This window comes from Parambassis ranga, chromosome 21 (genome assembly GCF_900634625.1).
Source record: "Parambassis ranga chromosome 21, fParRan2.1, whole genome shotgun sequence".
NCBI lineage: Eukaryota > Metazoa > Chordata > Actinopteri > Ambassidae > Parambassis > Parambassis ranga.
Genome location: NC_041041.1, coordinates 15,636,207 through 15,656,578, shown reverse-complemented (window position 1 = coordinate 15,656,578; position 20,372 = coordinate 15,636,207). Strand labels below are relative to the sequence as shown.

Here is a 20,372-nt window from a genome sequence, read left to right as displayed (position 1 = left end):
GGACGTACCGGAACCGGCCTGCTCTGTGATTGGCTGCTCTGTCGAAGGCGTCGGTCACACTTCGTCCTATCAGGATGGGGGGCACGTTCATTCAGGAAGCGATTCAGAGGTCGCACCACCAAACTTTTTTTTGACGTTAAACGTTTAACTCCTGTATTCTGTGCGGAAGAGGATTAGAGCCACTGGAAAAACGACAGAAATAAAAGTAATTCTGATTTTAATCTCAGAATTCTCAGATTAAAATCAGAATGACTTAAAATCTCGGAATTCTGAGATTCAGAGATTAAAGTCAAAATGACTTTTTTAATCTCAGAATTCCAAAATTTCAGTGGTCCTAATCCTCTTTCATAATTTGACCTACAATTATGATATTAAACGCTCATATTTAGACCTCTGAATTATGGTTATACACAATATTTAATAACATGTTTGATCATTACACTTTGTCTTTATTGGCCTGCTTGCATGACACCTTCCAGATTATGTTAACTAAAAATTTCAGTTTCCACATACTAAGATAAAATGGGCAGTGTTGTTCTGTTCCAGCACAATACTCTCACACAAACACAACCCTTACATATGTAACAGCTCTAGTAGGAGTACAACTTTATACACACACAGAGACAACAGCTGTTGCAGCACCTCCTCTGCAGGCTGGCTGAAGGATTCAACACACAGTTTGGCCTTCTCTCCTTTCAGTCAGATGGGTTTCCACTGCTTACTGGTGACGATAGGAGACTAGAGTTTAAAAATAGAACAATCCTTATTTGTCTTTGTTGGGACTTTATTGTTCTACTAGATAGCTATTATAGTTGGTCGGGTTGTTTTTTTGTTTTATGCCAAATTGACAGTGACAACCACCTATTGGATGATGTGTCATTTTGGATGATATGTTCTGCTGACACATTTGCTCATTCACTTTTCCTTCAGTTACAATTGGGCCTTCGCACCACTCGGTGCTCGGGCCCTATCTTCAAACTGTGCACTGTATTGTGATATGGGCTTGTGTCTGGGGTGGGTAAAACAGACATAGTTAGAAAGACCCCAGTCTTTGTTTTTGGGGGTTTCTGGTTGCAGTAATGTTGCTGGCAAGTCTGCAGTTGGTGAGTTTGGTGGCTCAACATCGCACACCAGGAGGACTGAGATATGGCCGCAGAAGACAATATTACACTCAACAAAAATATAAACGCAACACTTTTGTTTTTGCTCCCATGTTTCATGAGATGGACTTGAAGATCTAAACTTCATTCCAGATACACAATATTACCATTCCTCTCAAACATTGTTCACAAATCTGTCTAAATGTGTGATAGTGAGCACTTCTGCTTTGCTGAGATAATCCATCCCACCTCACAGGTGTGCCACATCAAGATGCTGATCTGACATCATGATTAGTGCACAGGTGTACCTTAAACTGCCCACAATAAAAGGCCACCCTGAAATGTGCAGTTTTGTCTCACAGCAAAATGCCACAGATGCCACAAGCATTGAGGGAGCGTGCAATTGGCATGCTGACAGCAGGAATGTCAACCAGATCTGTTGCTCGTGCATTGAATGTTCATTTCTCCACCATAAGCCGTCTCCAAAGGCGTTTCAGAGAATATGGCAGTACATCCAACCGGCCTCACAACCGCAGACCACGAGTAACCACACCAGCCCAGGACCTCCACATCCAGCAGGTTCACCTCCGAGATCGTCTGAGACCAGCCACTCAGACAGCTGCTGAAACAATTGGTTTGCATAACCAAACAATTTCTGCACAAACTGTCAGAAACCGTCTCAGGGAAGCTCAACTGCATGCTCGTCGTCCTCATCGGGGTCTTAACCTGACTCCAGATCGTCGCCGTAACAGACTTGAGTGGGCAAATGCTCACATTCGATGGCGTCTAGCACGTTGGAGAGGTGTTCTCTTCACGGATGAATCTCGGTTTACATTGTTCAGGGCAGATGGCAGACAGCGTGTGTGGCGTCGTGTGGGTGAGCGCTTTGCTGATGTCAATGTTGTGGATCGAGTGGCCCATGGTGGTGGTGGGGTCATGGTATGGGCAGGCATCTGTTATGGACGAAGAACACAGGTGCATTTTATTGATGGCATTTTGAATGCACAGAGATACCGTGATGAGATCCTGAGGCCCATTGTTGTGCCATACATCCATGAACATCACCTCATGTTTCAGCAAGATAATGCACGGCCCCATGTTGCAAGGATCTGTACACAATTCTTGGAAGCTGAAAATGTCCCAGTTCTTGCATGGCCAGCATACTCACCGGACATGTCACCCATTGAACATGTTTGGGATGTGCTTGACCGAGGTATACGACAGCGTGCACCAGTTCCCACTAATATCCAGCAACTTCGCACAGCCATTGAAGAGGAGTGGACCAACATTCCACAGGCCACAATAGACAATCTGATAAACTCTATGCGAAGAAGATGTGTTGCACTGCATGAGGCAAATGGTGGTCACACCAGATACTGACTGGTTCTGAGTCCCCAGACCGCCAATAAAGCAGAAACAAAATGCACATTTCAGGGTGGCCTTTTATTGCAGAAGTGCTCACTATCACACATTTAGACAGATTTGTGAACAATGTTTGAGAGGAATGGTAATATTGTGTATCTGGAATGAAGTTTAGATCTTCAAGTCCATCTCATGAAACATGGGAGCAAAAACAAAAGTGTTGCGTTTATATTTTTGTTGAGTGTATATGTCCATAGTTTTCCTGGTGCATGAATGTGTTGTGAACTTATAGACTCAAATAAGTATAAGTATAAAGTATAAAGCTAAAACTTATTAACAAAACCCAATGAATTGGACTTATATGACCAGAATCTACCACTCTGATCAAAGTTTTGCGACTCTTCTGTGTTGTGACCATCATGACCTTTAATGATGGTCACAACACAAGACCTACTGCACAGTGACATCTACTGTTCAGCAGTGCCTACTAAACTGCATGACCATCACTGTTTCTTTATTTTGTGAGGCATATGCTCTAATATATATATATATATATATATATATATATATATATATATAATATATATATATTATTTATATATATAATATAATAACAGTCAACAACCACTAGGTTTAACACAAACAGTGTGGCTGTGTGGAAAAGCATATCTGTTGTGTTACAATTTTCAGACAGCTGTGCAATATCACCACACTGTGCCTTAAACTTCGAACAGATTCTACAATATAAAGATACAGTTTTCCTTCTCCAAAATCATTGACAGAAGAAACATTCATGTCTGTGCTTTATTAACTGTACACCAATCCAACAAACAGTTTATATTATAAACAGAACAGAACATTAAAAAAAACATTTTTGTTTGGACTACTGTAGCACCAGAGCAATATGCAATACTTTGTTAAGTATACCCTGGCACTTTTTGCACTTATTCTTATTGTTCTTATTATTTTTTTTCTGACTTGTATATACACATTGTACAAAGCTGTATTTTGATTTATTCAACATATTCTATATTTGTATATGCTTATATCATGCAGACCTGCTCCCCTGCTTTCGTTTTTTAGTCTTAATCTATTACTGTTGAGTCTGCTGCTGTAACACTATTTATCTGTCTGTATACAGATGTATGTACAGCTATCTGTGTTTGTGTTTAAATTTAATACTGCATACACCAACATTACAACAAAACCTGCCTAGAATCCAATACAGTACTTGTAGATAGTCCAGGTAAATAAGATTTAAGACTCAGCACATTGCAAACAACATCAGCTCACTGTGCGTCGGCTTTGGAGGCTTCAGGTGCAGCTTCTGTCTGGCTGTTCTCCCTGCTCAAAGCTGCCTCCTTGTTTTTGGCTGCATTGTCAGCCCGGTTCTGCTTCTCTCTCTCCAGGGCTTTCTCCATCTCAGTGTAGTAGTCCAGAGCCTTCCGTACTGGGTCGATAATGTGTTGCTGGGAGAACGTATGAAGAATGAAAGTGATTGAACCAAACATGAAAAGATTCAAATCTGGGATTGTATTACCTCCAGACAGGGGAAGAGGTTGGCCAGCTCAATGAAGAGGGGCAGGAGGACGAATCTGATGAAGCCTGTTTGAGATGAAGGCTTGGTCACTTTGTCCCGATCCATAAAGGGAGTGACTGGGAGGCCCTCTAGCTTCTCCACATCACTCTAACCGCAGAAAGACAACACACGGATATTAAATACAAATACATGGTGGTACAACCCAAGACAGCATCACCCAAGATCAAGCCATCATGACTGGTCTGACCATGTGAGCAACAATGGGAGGGTGCTGCCTCACCTGGTTGTAGAATTCCTGCAGAAGACAGTCTAACCAGGGCTCAGCCACCTCCATGGGCCGTGCCTCATTGGAAATGTCACTGACTTTGATCAGGATCATCATTAGCTGCACAAACATGAACAAAACAATGAGGAAACTCACACTTACGATCCAGGGGATATTCCACAAGACCTTTGATGACTTCTGCTTAGGGTTTGGAAGGTACTAATCAGATCAACCGGGCAGACTCATGAGTCATGAGATACCCTGTAAGGAAATCTTCACCACTTGCATCCTTCCAGTTTTTAAGGAATTCTAGCAAGTGCAGTTGCCTGGATGACTGAGAATGTAACATGATAAAGTCTTTCACATCGATACAGTGCACTGCTCTGTTGCTTCAGTCTTACCGTGTCCTTGTGGTCCTTGTTGTTGAAGTCAAAAGCAGGCAGGAGGGACTTAAACTTATTGAGAATCTCATTGTGCTTCGTCATGTCAGTGGCCAGAATGCATCTGCAATTATAACAATACACACACCATCACATACTGCTGTGATGTTATGATCAAATGAAATGACAATATGTGAGTAAAATGAGAACGAGGAAGATGAGCTCACTTGATGATCCCCTCTCTTATCCGTTTGTACTGATCCATGGACAGATTTCTGAAGATGTTGCTCTCTGTCTATAAAACAAAGCGCTGTTCTGGTCATTGTGGCAGCTGTGTGGTTGAAATGATCTTTATATTCTCAACTGTGTTATGGCTGCTTGCCTTCTCCAGAATCTCAAAAGCTACAGCACAGTGGTGGTTCTCCAGCGGAGAGATGTCATTGTAGCGAAGAGCAAGCTCAGTCCGAGCATTTATCTGAAACAATGAAGTGTTATAAAGTTTATACTTTAATGATAATACAACTTGAGATAAGATATATTACATAGATCGTCCACTGGCGACAGTGCACTCTCCTCTCAGTATGTATCACTGATAACTTGATGAGCTAATTGAGATGTCAGAGATTTACTACCTGATAGGCATTGTTGTATCCTGTGTGGTCAAGGTCGTGGCAGACTGCTGAGGTCAGCATGATCATCAGGTCAATGCTGTCCATCTTACTCCTCAGATCAGTCAGCCAGATCAAACCATACATCTGTTTAGAGAGGTGAAAAACAAAGTATATGTGATGGGACCTGGAGATGTTCTGTTACACAAGAAAATCTTAACACACTTTTGGTTTGTCTTTAAAAATCTGGCCCCTCTGAGTTTATAATAGGTGTCATCGCCTCACTGAGAGAAGGAGAAAAATCATCCACACACACACACACACACACTAACCATCTGGGTAACACAGAAGCAGTGTTTGAAGTTGTGGAACGGGATGTTGTTGTATCGCCGGTAGACTTCGAAGAGGAACTGCTGCAGCACTTCAGGCTCAATGTTAAAGGTTGCTATGAAGTCTAAGTCTGTGTACATCACCTGCAGGAGCACCATGATCTCTGCGTCCTCCCACTGCCTTCACAGACACACAGAAAAATACACGTTTAGGTGAAAGGAGGGAATAATGTTCTTTGACCATATGAAAGCATTCAGTTTATTTTCAATGAATCTCACATTGCTCACAAAAATGTATGAATTCATGCTTAAAGTGGTTCCCAACAAATCCCTTTATTTTAGTAGTAGGAATAGTTGGAGGCTGAGCTGTACTTGGCGTTGGGAAGACAGAAGTGTGGATGTTGGCCTCTTTATGGAATGTACATATGAAAGTAAAGTATATTTTACCAGAGTTTATCAGAGGAATCCTGTGTGTTTGCCATGATTATATGAAGCTCCAAGCTTCAGTTCTTCTTTTGCAGCCTGTGCGTCATTTCATTTCTATCCACCTCTATCAGTGTGGGCCTGCTTTAAAAGCTTTGGGACAAATGAAATGATAACCAGCCTTAGTGGATGCATTCTTCCCAGTAAAGCTCACTTCAAACATGGTCTGTTGATTAAGCCTTTTATGAAGACCTTCTTTCAATTTGCATGCCCTCAGCAGGCCTATTCATATTGAGATGAGTGTGTTGATCAGAAGAAAAAGGAGAGGGCTGCTATCCTCTTCAGAAATGCATCTGAAGTGCTTGTTGGGCCCGACTGTCATTAGCTGACCGTCTGCTTCACTGTCTGTACACTGAGCAAACAGCTGCACTTGTTTTGTTTGTGATCACATAGGTGCAAAGAAACCCAGCACACTAATTCAACCTGATTCCTGCTTTTCAGATCAGGACTTACCAGTTATCAAAGGTTGGGGTCTTTAAGTACTGCCTCACCTCCTCTGATACCTCAAGGGAGCTGCAAAGGCGACAACAAGAAGCACACACATATAATAAGTGAAAGGACAACATTTTCAGTCAGTGATTTCTGCCCATGAACACACCTCATTTGAAGGAACTTCTCCCGCACATGCTCACACTCCTCTCTGGTTTTATGCAGGGTTCTCTTGTGGTAGAAAGGCGAGGGCTTGTGAGGTCCCTCTGAGAGATCTTTGAACAAGCCAAGCCAGCTTAGATGTTCCACACTCTGAAGAAAGAGTTGAATACATTCAGTCAGGAGGGCAGAAAAAAAACACGTCATATAGCTCACTACAAATCAATGTTGAATTATTGTCTGCAAGAGCTGGAAAATGAATGAGAGGTGCCAAAACCTGTCAGTGCTCAAAAGCATTTGTAAGTGTAATTCACCTATTTACATAGAAAAGCTTAAAAGTATGTATTAGTGAGGGGCCATGGCTTACAAAAGAAAAGAAAATAATAGCAAGTTTTCTGAGAGGACCATATGCTGATGTTTGTCATGATCAGATGTGTCGACCTCATCGCTTGGTGAAAACATGACCCTGTGTCCACGCTTCATGTAAGGTCTATATTAGATTTAAACTATGCTGATGTACCTCTAGTTTCTCCCGGAAGGAATCCACCTGTTTCTTCATCTCATACACAACTGCAGGAGTATCACCAGCTTCAATCAGGATTTTCTTCTCCAGGCCCTGCAGTCTGGGATTACACACCATGAGGCATTTATTAATCTATGAGTGTGTTTTCTTAAATTCGTGTTCTTGGACTATTTCTAGTACATTGCCATCACTGATTATAGCATGACTACAGTGTAGTTATGCTATATTCAGTCATAGTACTTTTCCCTGTGGATCATCATGTTTACCGTCCTGTCTACCTTTTTTCCATGGATGACAGATCAAATCCGAGTGCACCAGCAAGCTCTGCACCTGAGATGAAGGAAAAAAAAGAGACACTGTCAACAGTTTTTTTATGAACTGAAGCACTGTGAGTCCCATGGTGCTAAATTAATGATACCTAACGGCTCACTGTTGCAGTCGGCGGCCACCACCTCCAGCTTGTAGCAGGAGGTTGGGCTGTTGGGCTCTAGATTTGGAGAGATGTTGATGATGTTGCCTTTGGGGTTGTACAGTTTCAGTATGTCATGGGGTCCCGCCTCCGCTGCAGAGCGGAACAGATCTGGAAAGAAGAGCTTAACGTTCCTAACATGCTTCCAGTTAGTCAAATGTGACACATAACAATATTGTATTATTATGGTTGTTATTATTATTATTGTAACAAACAGTATATGCAGCAATGTAATGTGTCACTTTGGGCTCTTGGTAATTGTGGTGTTAATATCCATTGCTGTAATGAGAAGATGCATTTAGAGCAGATGTGTTTTGCCAGGTTTCTATGGAGACGACCTGTCTTTACAGCTGTTCTGCCCCATGTGCAAATGTGCACACCAGTCTGTTCATATGGATCACACTGAGGTCTGACAGTGTGTTTAGTTTAATTAATAACAAAAGGGTTTAATTATCTGTTACCGGTTGTGGCAACAGACGTGTATGTAGCAACATTTCTGACTGGCTGGTTTCGTTAACAATGAATACAAGAAATATAAATCTCTCACTGCAAACCCTCTCTAAAAGCTGACTTGTCAGAACGTGGTGCTGCTAGTCACAAACTATGAACTAGGCCTGTTATGCTGTTCCTTCCTGCCTTCTTCATAACTTGTAATAAGAACACAAACCTGAACACAGCATCCAAACATCTGAGGAGCTGTCAGTGGCACCTGTATCCCTGCCTGCAGCTCACACTGCCTGTGCAATACCTATTTGCTTGTGTAATGGTCAGTGAGTGTCTGATCCATGTGTTTAGTTTGAGTTACAAAACCGCACACGTGCTGCCAATATGCACTTTTATTATTGCAACAAAAATAAATCCTCTTAACACTGGGAATGATAAAGTTTATGATGACAAACCACAGATTTACATTCCAGTCTTTCAATGAGGATAAACTTATATAAACATAGTAACAAACACACAGGTTGATATGATATATTTTAAAAAGGTCATATTAGAATTACACAACAGTATATCTGCACATGTAGCTGTGTGTGCACACTGACATACCACACATACATATAATAAGTGAACCTCCCTCAGTAACACCCAGCTCTTACCTTTGACGTCTTGTGCAGGGCAGTCAAGCGGGAACTCAGCCTGCTCTGGTCTCCCGTTCACTGTGAAGTAGATTATTTTTGTTGCCATGTCATGCATTAAGAACATGTGATGATGGTGCCCGCACTGCTGATCTGTATCAAATGTCTATGTCCCTGTCATTATTTTCCTGATAAACACTCCGCCCCCTTGTTTATAATTCTCTCCTCCTCCTCTGCTCCTCCTACCTATTCCTCCTTTGTACTCTTTCATTACACAACACAAGGTATAATTCATTCACACATGTTTTTATAGTGTGTGTGTGTGTGTGCGTGTGCATATTTGTATTATTTATCTATCACACATAACCACAGGTAGCTAACACCTGGGGACATACAGTATGCATGATTTATGCATTTTAGAGATGTTTTATACACAGTGAACAATAATGATTCATAAACATATGAAAGACTTCAGTGTGGGCCGTCACACAAAGGTTTCCTGATTGTTTGTCCTGAATAGTCCTTTCAGTTTCTGTTTTTATTGATTTTCATCTGGGGAAAAAACAATCACTGATATTGAATGAATGTATGATATTTAGTCTCAAAAACATACATGTGCTGTGTGATTGTTATATCCTTTTTACATTTCACTTTGACTCTGACTTGGGCAAATGGGCAAATCCATATATGCAACCACATATTGCTTAGGCCTAATGACCCATCTCAGGCTTTTTGTGTTTTGGTTGCTGCTACATGTATTTCCAATTATTTTGGTAGGTTTCTTTCCAAAAAACTACCTGCTTCATTAAAGTGCTGTGGTATATGTTTCTATATTGAATAGATCTTTGTGTTGATTTCCCTTTTCTTCCACGACAAAACATTGTTTCTCTAAAAATTACTAATAATAAACCAGTTTTACTCACTTTCCTTGCAGTGGCTGATGCCGTTGATAAACCCCTCCACGCCTGCAGGTGGCGCTGTGAACAGCACAGGCACAGCACAGATAACACTTCCCTCCTCTGCGACTCTTTGGTTGCCACCACATGGACACCCGGACGAAGAGGGCCAACGTGCGTGGTCTGCTGACAGTAGGCCTGTGTTGGGTTTTTTAAATTTATGTTACATATCACAAGTTATTAGAGATGACTGAGAGTAAAGCAGAAAAGGCTTCTAAGCCGGCAAAAGAGCTGCTGGCCCTGAACCCCGCACAGGAGTCCGAGTTCAAGAAGAAGGTGCAGGAGGTGAAGAAGAACCAATCCAGCAAGGTGGGTCCAGATGGAAGAAGAACCACGAGCTAAACTGTCTTTTTATTTACTAAAATGTGGTGTTTTTCTGGGGCGATATCACTTTCTGTACTAATTAGAATTCTGGGTATTTATTAACGTTTTGACCGCGTGCTCGACTGGCGCAGTATGGACTCAGCGTGATACCAGAACTAAACTAGTTACTCTGCTCAAATATTTAACTGTTTAGTGGCGATAACAGAAACTGCGACACCAGTCAAAGCTGTAGGTACATATGTTTGGTGTACATATGGACGTGTATATACACGTTATATATATATTTGTGTGTGTGTATGTATGTATGGGAAATGTTGAATAATCTATTAAATACCATTATTATAATGTAAGCTTAAAATGACTACACAACTACTGAGAGTGTGTTACAGTAAACTCAGCATGTTACTGTCAGACTCCTCCTCACATCATGAATATTCTTGTCTCAGGGGGGTCGCTTGACTCCAGGAGTCATTTATGTTGGCCACCTGCCGACGGGCTTGTTTGAGCCTCAGCTCAGAACTTACTTCGGACAGTTTGGGAAGGTTCTGAGGCTGCGGCTGTCGAGGAGCAAGAAGGTAATGTGTTTGAAGGTTTTCTTTGATTTTGATGATGCTCTGGCTGAGACTGAAAATCTTCCCAGACTTTACAGTGGTCTGTGGTTAGATAACTTAGCCTAAATTACTCTGGTGCTTTAGCTTATCGCCAGCTCTGCATAGTAGCTGAGTGATAAAACCCATGCGCCAACAAATGCATGTTAAGAAATAACAGAAAATTGTTTAAATATGTTGTGGTAAAGCATATCATATAGAGAAGTTTGAATGTTGTCTTTCTTTTTTGCAGACTGGTGGAAGCAAAGGCTATGCTTTTGTAGAGTTTGAATGTGATGAGGTAGCTAAGATTGTTGCAGAAACAATGAACAACTACCTCATGGGAGAGAGACTCATCAAATGTGAGTATTGTTCCCCTACATGTCTGTTCATTCTGGCAGGAATCCTCCGATCTCAATAGATTCTCGAGGCTAATCTTAAAGTGCACACCACCATATTACAGTAAATTGCTTCTTCCTTGTTTTTTATCGTAACCACCTTGTCTCATGCTGTTTCCAAGGTCATGTGATGCCTCCAGAAAAGGTACATGAGAAGCTGTTTACTGGTTCGCAGACACATTTCAAAAAACCCTCACAGCCTGCTGTAAAACGCTACAATAAGGTGCGCACAGAAGAGCAGGTCAACAAGATGAGAGACAAGCTTCTGCGCAAAGAGGCCAAGCTCCGCAAGAGGCTCGCGGCTCAAGGCATCGACTATGACTTTCCTGGATTTGTAAGTGCTTTTTATAGTCAAAACTTATGTAGGATTTTAACAGAAAAAAAATATTATTGATACTTATGATTTCATTAATAGTTTGTGTATCATATGTACGTGTGACGTGGATTCCCTTTCAGGAAGTGCCTCCATAAAGCCCAGTATGGGCTAATGTAACGCCAGTTCTAGACGGGGCCAAATTGATTCTTCTGACACACCTGAAAAATGAGGGGTTAAGGAGTAGTGTTTGTTAGTGGCAATCTCACTACCAGATGCTATTAACTACGACACAGTGGTCATTTAAATAGTGGCTTACAGTCCTAATATGTGGTGCCAAATGAATTACAATAAAAGTAACTTAAAAAACGTACTAGAGTTACTTATGAGAGTTGTGTTTTTTTCTTCTTTTCCAGGCTGCCCAGGTGCCTCAGAAGAAAAAGCCCTCTGATGCCATGAATGCGTCTACATGCAGTGTAAGGCCAACTCATTATGTCTAGCTTTGGCACAGACTGAAAATGACCTCAGGTCTATCAGTGATCTGGGGTCAGATACCTGTGCCAACAGTATTCTGGTGCATTAAGCTTATTGCGCTTGTCGCTTGGTGGCAGCGTGATAAAACCCATGTGCCGACATCAACTCTAAAAAGCTAAGCTACAGTTATTTAAAGGAAAAGTGTGCAACAAGTCAAATCTCTCTCCTCCACTACAGGACACCACACCACTCTGCACCCCCTCTTTCCTGGAACGGAGGAAGTCCATGGTCGTCGGCGATGATGAAGAAGACCATGAGATTGTCGTTAAAATGCCGGATATAGAGAAAAACGAAGAGTGCTCCGGTGAGGAGGAGAGTGATGATGATGATGATGAAGAAGAGGACGGCGGCGGCTCAGAGAGCGAGGAAGAGGACGCAGAGGCACAGTGACGATCTTGAATGTTGTGTTGTGGACTTTGGCTGTCAAAGCAGAAATACACATGTCAAGAACCAGAAAATAAACTGCCTTTCTACACGTGGCAACCGCACCACAATGTAGAATAAGCTCTTATGTAAGATTCCACTGTAATTGTGTCAGTGCCATGGGTGGTACTGGAAGAAGTCATCACAGTGTGTCTGACTGATTTTCATTTCAGTGGTGCAGAGGGTTGTTGTATTTGTCATGTGATGCTGTAAATGTATAAAGTGGTGTTTTCTTTTGCTTTGTAAACAAGTCAATTAAATTTCTAGTATGTAATCTGATCCTTAATGTGTCATTTTAACACAATGCAGGGACAGCAAGCAGAACATGCATTGTGTAGTGGATGGTTTCCTCTTGACACTTTCATATGTCACTGTTTAAGTTGCACAGGTGCAAATCATTGCATGCACAATTAGCTTTTTTTGTTTTAATTATGTAAAGCATCAGTCTAATTGTTCATGTCAATATGCCTCTTTCCTGAAACCTATGTGGAGCACTCAAAGCTGCAATAATTATGAAATTATGACAGAAATAATAAAGGTTGTTTTTTTGCACTTCCTGTCCAGTCACAATGCTGCATTCCTACAGGTGCACTGACTTCATTTGTCCGGTAGGTGTTGCTAGAGGTCCTGTTAAACCCCTCTGTAGACTTATTTTTTTCAGCAATGCCGATTGCCATGCGACAGTTTTCCAAGTGCCAACATCATCCCTGGACCGATTGCGCCTGCGCACGACGATCCCATTCTTGTCCTGCAGGCAGCATTCCGGGTGGAGAGTAAGAGAAAGAGACAGAAGAGATTTGAGGCCGTAGACTGTATTTACACCGGGGAATAAAGAGCTGTCGTCCACACCCGCTGCGGTAATTACGCAGGATATGGTAAGTGGAAACCTGAATGTTGTAGACACAGCTCCTCACCTCCTTGTTACATGTTCCTCTCTTTGTTTCTGCCTTTCTGACGGCTTAACTGACGTTTCATTGAAAGGAACGGCTGCTTCGCTAGGGGCTAGCTTTAGCTTTTATTCCCAACACACACCTACTTCGTCTGGCACAGTGGAAAGGTTGTTGTAGGAAAAAAAAAAGAAAGGAAAATGAGTGTTTAATTGCCACTGGGGTAAAATACAGGGGACGCTTTGGGTTCATGTTAGCAGCAGGGTCTGGAAGCTGTCAGGGCGCTCCTGCGTTTGGCAGTGCTAGCAGTGATGGTTCAGGCTCTCAGCTAGGAGCTAACGCTGCACAAAAGCACAGTGTGTGTGTGTGTGTGTGTGTGTGTGGCAGAACAAACAGAGACCAAGCAAATCTGTGTGAAAGGGGTGAGTGACTTGTCAAAAGTGAGAGTAGATCTAGTTTAAACTGAGGATTTTATTATGACATGATAGCATTGTATTAACAAATTATAAATTCCAATCAGAGTCTGACCGATGGACCAAATATGTTGTTATCATTATTGATAAGGACATTTGACATTGTTATTGTTCATTCACCTTCCAGCACTGTATTTAAAAACTACTTCTTCTTCTCTACATCGCCACAGATTCAACATGTACTCAAACATGCCGAGTATATTGTGAACACTGAAGTTAAAACATCACTATATCTGAAAATCCTTTGGTGTTACAGTGAGGTTTAAGTTTTCAGGTACCGTTATGTGTATGATATGCTGAAGATACAGGCTCTAAAACAATTGAATGTTTAATTTTTACAGCAGAAAGAGCCTTGTATTAACACATGTAATAGAATTTGAGTGTGGTAACTCTGAAAACCAATATCTAAAGTTCTGTCATAAAGTTTGCTCTACATGAAAGAGAAAATACCCCACACATTATAGCACCACTGGTCATAGTCCAGTAAATCTGGCTCCTACCTAGATCTTTCAAGACATGCAGGTTTGAATTTCACTTTCCCATACAAAGGCTCTCATGTGATAGAGGTTGTTTAAGCATTCCTTTCTGCTTGATAATCTTGTCACACAAAAAACCCTGTTTGAAGGGAAAGCACACGAGCGAAAACAAGATTGTAGTGATGTCGATTGTTTGAAATGCACTCATTTACATTAATTTAAAGGTTGCATAATTTAGGGTTTGATGGCTTTGGTTAGTGATCCAAGATCAAGCTGCTTTCCCACACCACAACCCATCTTTTGCAGCTCCACTCATGCTTCACCTGTTAAACATATTTGGATTAACTGGAGTAATATCCTTTTTGCATTGGACACAACAATGGCTGCACCCTAAAGCCCATTAATGTGCATTGCTGGTGCAACCAACAAGCCACCTATAGTTTAAACAACAAAATAAACATCATTTCTCCACCTATTTAAGGGAAAGGTAATGGTGAAACAGTGCTGGTCTATTTCATAATTTGTATAATACTATTCAAGCCAAACATTATTAAATGTATATATATATATATGCGTTGTTTAAATCAATAATGTCAATGATCTGTTGGCTTTTTGCTTCTCCAGGGAAACCGAAGGCAGATTTGGAAAGAAGACATGGAGCTCTGAGCTACTCCTCTCTATCCATCTCCGTTTGCTGCCTCTGCCACTGTTCGCCTAAACCACTTCTTCTTCCCCCGCTGTAGCGGTTTGGCTTAGACTACCCTCAAAGAAGAAGAGGGGAAAAAAAGCCCAAGTGGGAGGGAGTAGTAAACTTTCCCCAGCTGCTGTCCAGACACACACATGCTGCATTGCTGCCATTCCCCAAGCCCTGCTCCATCCATCCCTAGGGCACGGCCACTAGCTTGCTAGCAAGCTAGCAATTGGCACAGAAAGCAGGCCTGTCCTGAGGGATAAAAATATAAGCAGACTGTGTACACTGGCTTCTTCCTTTTTTCTCCCTTTTCCGGGTCAGCTAGCTGCACTAGCTGGAACTCCTTTTGTTTAAGTGTCATTCCCGCTGCTCTGAGCAGTGAAGGATTGCTAGTAGCCAGTCAATCACACAGGCCAGACAGACTGAAGAAACCAGAGGGGGTGTAAATAAGAGGCCAGGATGATGGAGCCCAATATGGAGAGCTGCCTGGCCCAGGTTCTGCAGAAGGATGTGGGTCGACGGCTGCAGGTGGGACAGGAGATCATTGATTACATTTTGGACAAGGAGAAGTCCCATGACTTGGAGCAAGATCAGACAGCGCTGGACAAAATGGTGGATGGCATCGCCAGCTCCTGGGTCAACTCTAGCAACTTTAAGGTAAGCTTGGCTGAAGAGGTCGGAAATAAACTGGATTGTGGGAAGCTTTTCATACACCTGTACTCACACTGGACTTTACAGGCTCACATGTTTTGCTGTTTTAGACAGAATCATTTTAATGCACTTATGCTTCTCTCTGTAGGCTTTTTGGTCTCAATTAAGAATTCATTTTCCACTCGCTGAAATGTTTTTGTTGACTGACACTCTTCACAGAGCGGTAGTGGTTTGTGTAACAGTCATTTTGTTTGTTTATCAGGAAACTGTCTGTCACAGTTCCATCAGGCATGTTACGATCCTGTGAGTTAATCAGTAATATAGATAAGATTTATTTCATATATCCAAGCTGTGCTGAATGTTGACAGTTTTCCTTTACTAAATCACAGCTTCTTGCACTATTTTGTTTGTATATAATCTATACCATATCAGCATTTTTAGTTTGTTTAAAGAGGAATTTCCAGTTTTTCTCTGTTCTGATGCAGGCAAAGGGGAATAACACCATTGTTCTCTCACAGCATTGAGCTGGATCACATTCTTCTGTGATTGATTGTGCTTTTATTTTGGAGTTCAATCTGGGGCACAATTTTATCTGACCCTGAAAAAGTGATTATATCAGCACTTCTATGTGAGCCTAAACACTGGTTGCTTTCTCTGTCAGGAGCACATTGTTTGCTAAAGCTCTGATTTCATGTTGGGATATGCTGCTTTTGCTCTATGTGGGCCTAAAAATGGCAGATCACTGCCTGAACAAAGCCAAGCATGCCTCCTGTGCCCTCCATACTTTGAGCTAGGAGTACAATGCAAGGCTTTCCTGTAGTATCTCTGCAGCCTTGTACTATGGTGCTTGTTTCGATGGCAGCCTTGTTGCACTGGTGTGTTTGTGCTCTTACTTTGGTACATGCCTGAGAGAAAGTGATGGCGAGGGCTCAGGCAGGGTTTAATTAGCTTGGGCTCTGTTACAGCTCAGATGAAGGGGTACTAGGAGGCCACAACTGGCTGATGCAGAGCTTCACGAAAAGGAGTCAGTACTTACGGGTGGCTGACAAACCAATGGCCTGTTTTCAGTGTATATTGTACAATTCTTTTGTTGTAACTTTTCAAAAAACTTCAAAAATACATAAAAAGAAGTCATAGTTGCGTTTTCTGCATGTGCTAAAGCTATGTATCCTCTTTTACTCTACTGTACTGTTTTTATAGTCATTCTAACACAGGCCGGATCCCCTGCAGCAGGCTCAACTGATCATTTGGCAACTAATGTGGAAACTATTTAGTTTGAGAGAGGGCGAGAGAGGGTGATGGATTCATTTGCCATAAATGGAGGTTTGGGGGATGCCTCTAATACCAAGCATCTGTTTAAAGGAAGAGCTTTACAGTGTCATCATACATAGTGTAGAATTTGGTCAGTCAGTGTTTTTTGCTTTTGCATGGCTACAAAATCTTTAACATCATGATGTGGTGATACTGAGACTCACTTCACAGTCACAACATAAGATAAATGAGAAAAAGGAAGAAAGGTGTTAGATTTCTGAGTTTATAGTTTGTTACTGTTGAGTACAGTAGGCATATGTTCCTGACCAATATTGTTTGGCCAGTGTCATTAGTACTCTGAATGCAATATGATAGTTTTGTAGAAAATCTGCAGTCTCGATATGTGACTCTGTTTTCCTACTGTGTGTACAACGCTGCTTGACATCTAAAGTGTTCCCTCTCCGCTTCATAATTATTGGTTCATCCTGTACTGTGTCTCACAGAGACCAGACCCACCTCTGGACTCACATTGTTGCAGTGTCCATCTTTGTGATCACATTCAACACACTTCTGAGTTACTTGTCTTAAGCAGTTTCACATTTTTAGTCGCTATGGTCTCATTTTTGCAATATAACTGCTGTAGTCCTGCACCTCTGTGGAAACAACACACTCATAGCTAGAAGTAGACAAAAGCTCGAACATGTCTTTGTGCATTATAACCTTGGTCTAATTAAATATAAATGACTTTGATTTATGATTAGTCTAAAAACAAAAAAACAGAATCCAGCATGTTGAATGTTTGTTTCCCATCGATCTTAACAATTGCAGAATTAATTAATAAATTAATACTGGAATGTAGATTAAAGCGGTTATGATCATATATCACAAACTTTTTCCCATTTTTCAGTGAAGCTCATGATCTGATTTTTTTTAACACCCATCTGTGATACAGAGGTTTCATTTTTGTCAGATGTCAAAGGCCCCAGTGCAAATAACTGTGGACAGATTTTGTGCAATTTTCAGCTCTCAGCGCTGCAGGAACAGAAGACTGCAGTAAACAAACCACTGAATCTAATTTTTGTACGTCAGCCTCCATATCATCCTTCTTTATTTTACACTTGCTTCAAGGAGACCGGTTAGGGTCTTGTCACTAAGTGTTCATCTCATCACCCCTTCCCTTCATTTGTTTTCATTTCTATCTCTGCCTGTGCAGAGCTGAACATGAGAGCCGAGCTGGCTTACTGTCTGAATCAACTAAGGCTGCCAGGACCCGTTTCCGGATTGATGGGCCTTGAATTGATCGCTCAGACAACCTGGTGCCACCTGTAATATTATTCAGCCATGTCTGGGCCAAGTTGGGCGAAGAGACCACAGACAAGGGTTTTACAGGATCAGTGCTCATGTAGTTTTCATCTTACAGGGCACCAGTATAATACTGGTTGGACCACCATCCAGTTACTGTTTTGTCGGTCTTATAATTCTTATTTCTGTTTGATCACAGATGCCTCAGGAAGCCATGACTCTCACTGCCACCCCTGCTTCTCCTGGGGCTTCAGTCAGCTTAGCTGCAAGTGTTTGTGAAATGTGTCGAAGCTGATGTTTCACTGGACAAGGGGCTGGTGCTTTCTTAAGGGAGACATTTTGCAGGTTTTCTCCTTATGAAAGCCTTTTTGGTCTACTGCTCATTATTGTTTGCTGTGTGATGTTGTGTAGAAGGGTAATGCCACATAAAAATGAGAATGCATTCTTTCGTTTGCCTGATCAGCTGACATCATCAAAGAGCTGAATGCTACAAGGTAGCTCAATGACATCACTTTGAAGTTGTGCTCATAAAAGGCAGCTTCTGTTGCCCTGCAGGGGAATCTGATGTCTCAACAGGATATTGTAAAACAAATAATGGGACCTATTAGGACAAGAGAAACATTTCCCTCTGGCGATATCTTAAGTGCTTACATTTGTTAGCTTTTGTTTCAGCAAACAGCACGGCTAAATGTGATACAGCTACCTGAGCCAATGTTGAACTGAAATCATACCTTCCTGGGCTGTATATAGGTGTGACATGCATGGTGGCAGCTTGTGTGGTGTTGTGCTTCATCCAGGTGTTATGTCCAAGAGTTTAAATTGAGGAAACTGGACTCAGGGATTTATTCTGAGAGGAATGAATTGAAATGAACGTTTCTTCTTTTTTATTTAAGGGTAAAAGTGTTGTTCCAAATAAGAATAAAACATTGGTTTGTAGAGTACAATACAGACAACAAACAAGCTAAGATACTGACATAACAACATGCAGTTAGGTGCAGGGTTCCCCTATCATCCACACGTGATTACACTGAGACTAGACACTTGTTTGGCTGTTAGCTGAGTGCCTGTCTGCCTGTCTGTGTGTTTGTCTGCCACTCCCTGATCTTGTGTCTCTTTCGCTTTGCAGAGGTGGAATAGTGTGTCTGTATTTCTGTTTTTGTTTTAACTGACAGCTACAAAACTACGTTAGCATTTTGTTTTTTTTCTACTACTAGCTTTTTCCAAAGCTAGTAGTAATAGGTTGGACTAGTTAACCTCAAACGAGTGAGTGCACCCTCCAGAAATACAAATCCTCTGGTGCCTAGCTGATTTTCTTTAGTTTGACAATGTAGTACAGTTGGTAGAATTGTTTTGTGCTTCTTATCTGAGCACTATGAGCTTTTAGTAGCCTACATCAGATAAACCACCACTTCCAGACTGAGCTGGTCATATCAGCGTGACAGAGAACTTTGAGTCCCTGGCATGCTCCTACGTTAAATGTTAATCCCAGATGATGTTAATATTGTGAGATTTGTGCAGACCCTCAGAGGGAAAAGTTGCAACATACTGATGAATAAAAGTCAAGTGTGGTTCTTCCTGATGATTTACAATCCAAAAGATGTCTGTTAAAGGGGAAGTATAGGGGTAGGGTTGGTAGTTTGAAGATTGGGGTTTCTACAGTGTTTGAATGACGCAGTCATGCGATGCATAATTTGTGTTCACTGTAGCAGAGCAGGATTATCTTGTATTATGGTGTCTGATTTTGTTTTATTTGTTTGCTGTTAGAAAGGTTTGCTGCCATTGATACAATGAATTCATGCATTGAGGCATACAATTCTTTTGAATCAGAATTTTCCACCCTTACGGTTCATTTAACTTCTCTGGAAATTCTGTGTATTCTGTTTCATTTTGTATTTTGCAGAATACTAGATCCCTCAAAAGCTCATAACGTGGTTGTTCTCAGGTGTTTGTGTAGTGAACCTCCCTGTCTGTGTCCATGTGTGAGGTTAGAGCTGCAGGGTATAGAGTGTTTGTACAATGAAAGAAGAACCAGCTTGGCAACAGGACTGCACCATGATGTTAATGACGCAGCAATGGATACAGAGGGAGGAGCACAGAGGAGGAGAGCAGGACAGAGTGCAATAATGGACTGGCTGTTGATGCTCTGAGAGTTAAAGCAGCAGCAGCAGCAGCTCCTGGATCCAAACCAACTGGCCCGTTTATCTGTTTGCTGTCCTGTTTCTCTGCTGCTGTGGTTGGTTTTATGTGCTTATGTCTGTAGCTTTCCCACTTGTTCTCTGGTGTCTGCTTTCCTTTTCTCAGTCACACTCTACGGTGTTCCTCTGTCACCCTATTTTTACCCTGTGAAACCCACCTCCTATGTCTTTTCTATAACTGAATG

General features: G+C 41.6%; 3 protein-coding genes and 2 non-coding genes across 25 annotated transcripts in view; 4 read left to right on the top strand and 1 right to left on the bottom strand.

The window, feature by feature from the left end:
* Positions 1 to 3,751: 3,751 nt before the first annotated feature.
* LOC114453755 (high affinity cGMP-specific 3',5'-cyclic phosphodiesterase 9A) lies at positions 3,752 to 8,874 on the bottom strand. The gene is made up of 14 exons (XM_028433650.1): positions 8,748 to 8,874; positions 7,597 to 7,758; positions 7,457 to 7,508; positions 7,176 to 7,278; positions 6,666 to 6,808; positions 6,521 to 6,580; positions 5,588 to 5,765; positions 5,280 to 5,402; positions 5,030 to 5,122; positions 4,875 to 4,942; positions 4,669 to 4,771; positions 4,283 to 4,387; positions 4,003 to 4,149; positions 3,752 to 3,931 (listed from the first exon to the last, which is right to left on the bottom strand). Exons 1-14 carry the CDS (start codon positions 8,851 to 8,853, stop codon positions 3,752 to 3,754), a joined length of 1,623 nt encoding a protein of 540 aa, XP_028289451.1. The 5' UTR covers positions 8,854 to 8,874.
* An 879-nt stretch (positions 8,875 to 9,753) lies between these two features.
* Positions 9,754 to 12,540, top strand: nifk (nucleolar protein interacting with the FHA domain of MKI67). The gene is made up of 6 exons (XM_028393574.1): positions 9,754 to 9,991; positions 10,453 to 10,581; positions 10,847 to 10,955; positions 11,114 to 11,325; positions 11,721 to 11,780; positions 12,016 to 12,540. Exons 1-6 carry the CDS (start codon positions 9,869 to 9,871, stop codon positions 12,226 to 12,228), a joined length of 846 nt encoding a protein of 281 aa, XP_028249375.1. The 5' UTR covers positions 9,754 to 9,868; the 3' UTR covers positions 12,229 to 12,540.
* LOC114426930 (small nucleolar RNA ACA64) lies at positions 10,626 to 10,755 on the top strand. The gene has a single exon (XR_003669408.1). It is a non-coding gene; the product is annotated as a small nucleolar RNA ACA64 (small nucleolar RNA).
* Positions 11,812 to 11,942, top strand: LOC114426929 (small nucleolar RNA ACA64). The gene has a single exon (XR_003669407.1). It is a non-coding gene; the product is annotated as a small nucleolar RNA ACA64 (small nucleolar RNA).
* A 459-nt stretch (positions 12,541 to 12,999) lies between the features above and the next one.
* Positions 13,000 to 20,372, top strand: part of clasp1a (cytoplasmic linker associated protein 1a) — a 52,473-nt gene continuing 45,100 nt past the window's right edge. For all 21 annotated transcript variants that reach the window (XM_028392999.1, XM_028392987.1, XM_028392982.1 and 18 more), the window contains exons 1-2: positions 13,000 to 13,136; positions 14,722 to 15,445. In XM_028392999.1, coding sequence (XP_028248800.1) covers positions 15,248 to 15,445 — 198 coding nt within the window. In that variant the 5' untranslated portion in view covers positions 13,000 to 13,136; positions 14,722 to 15,247. The remainder of the gene's footprint in view (positions 13,137 to 14,721; positions 15,446 to 20,372) is intronic.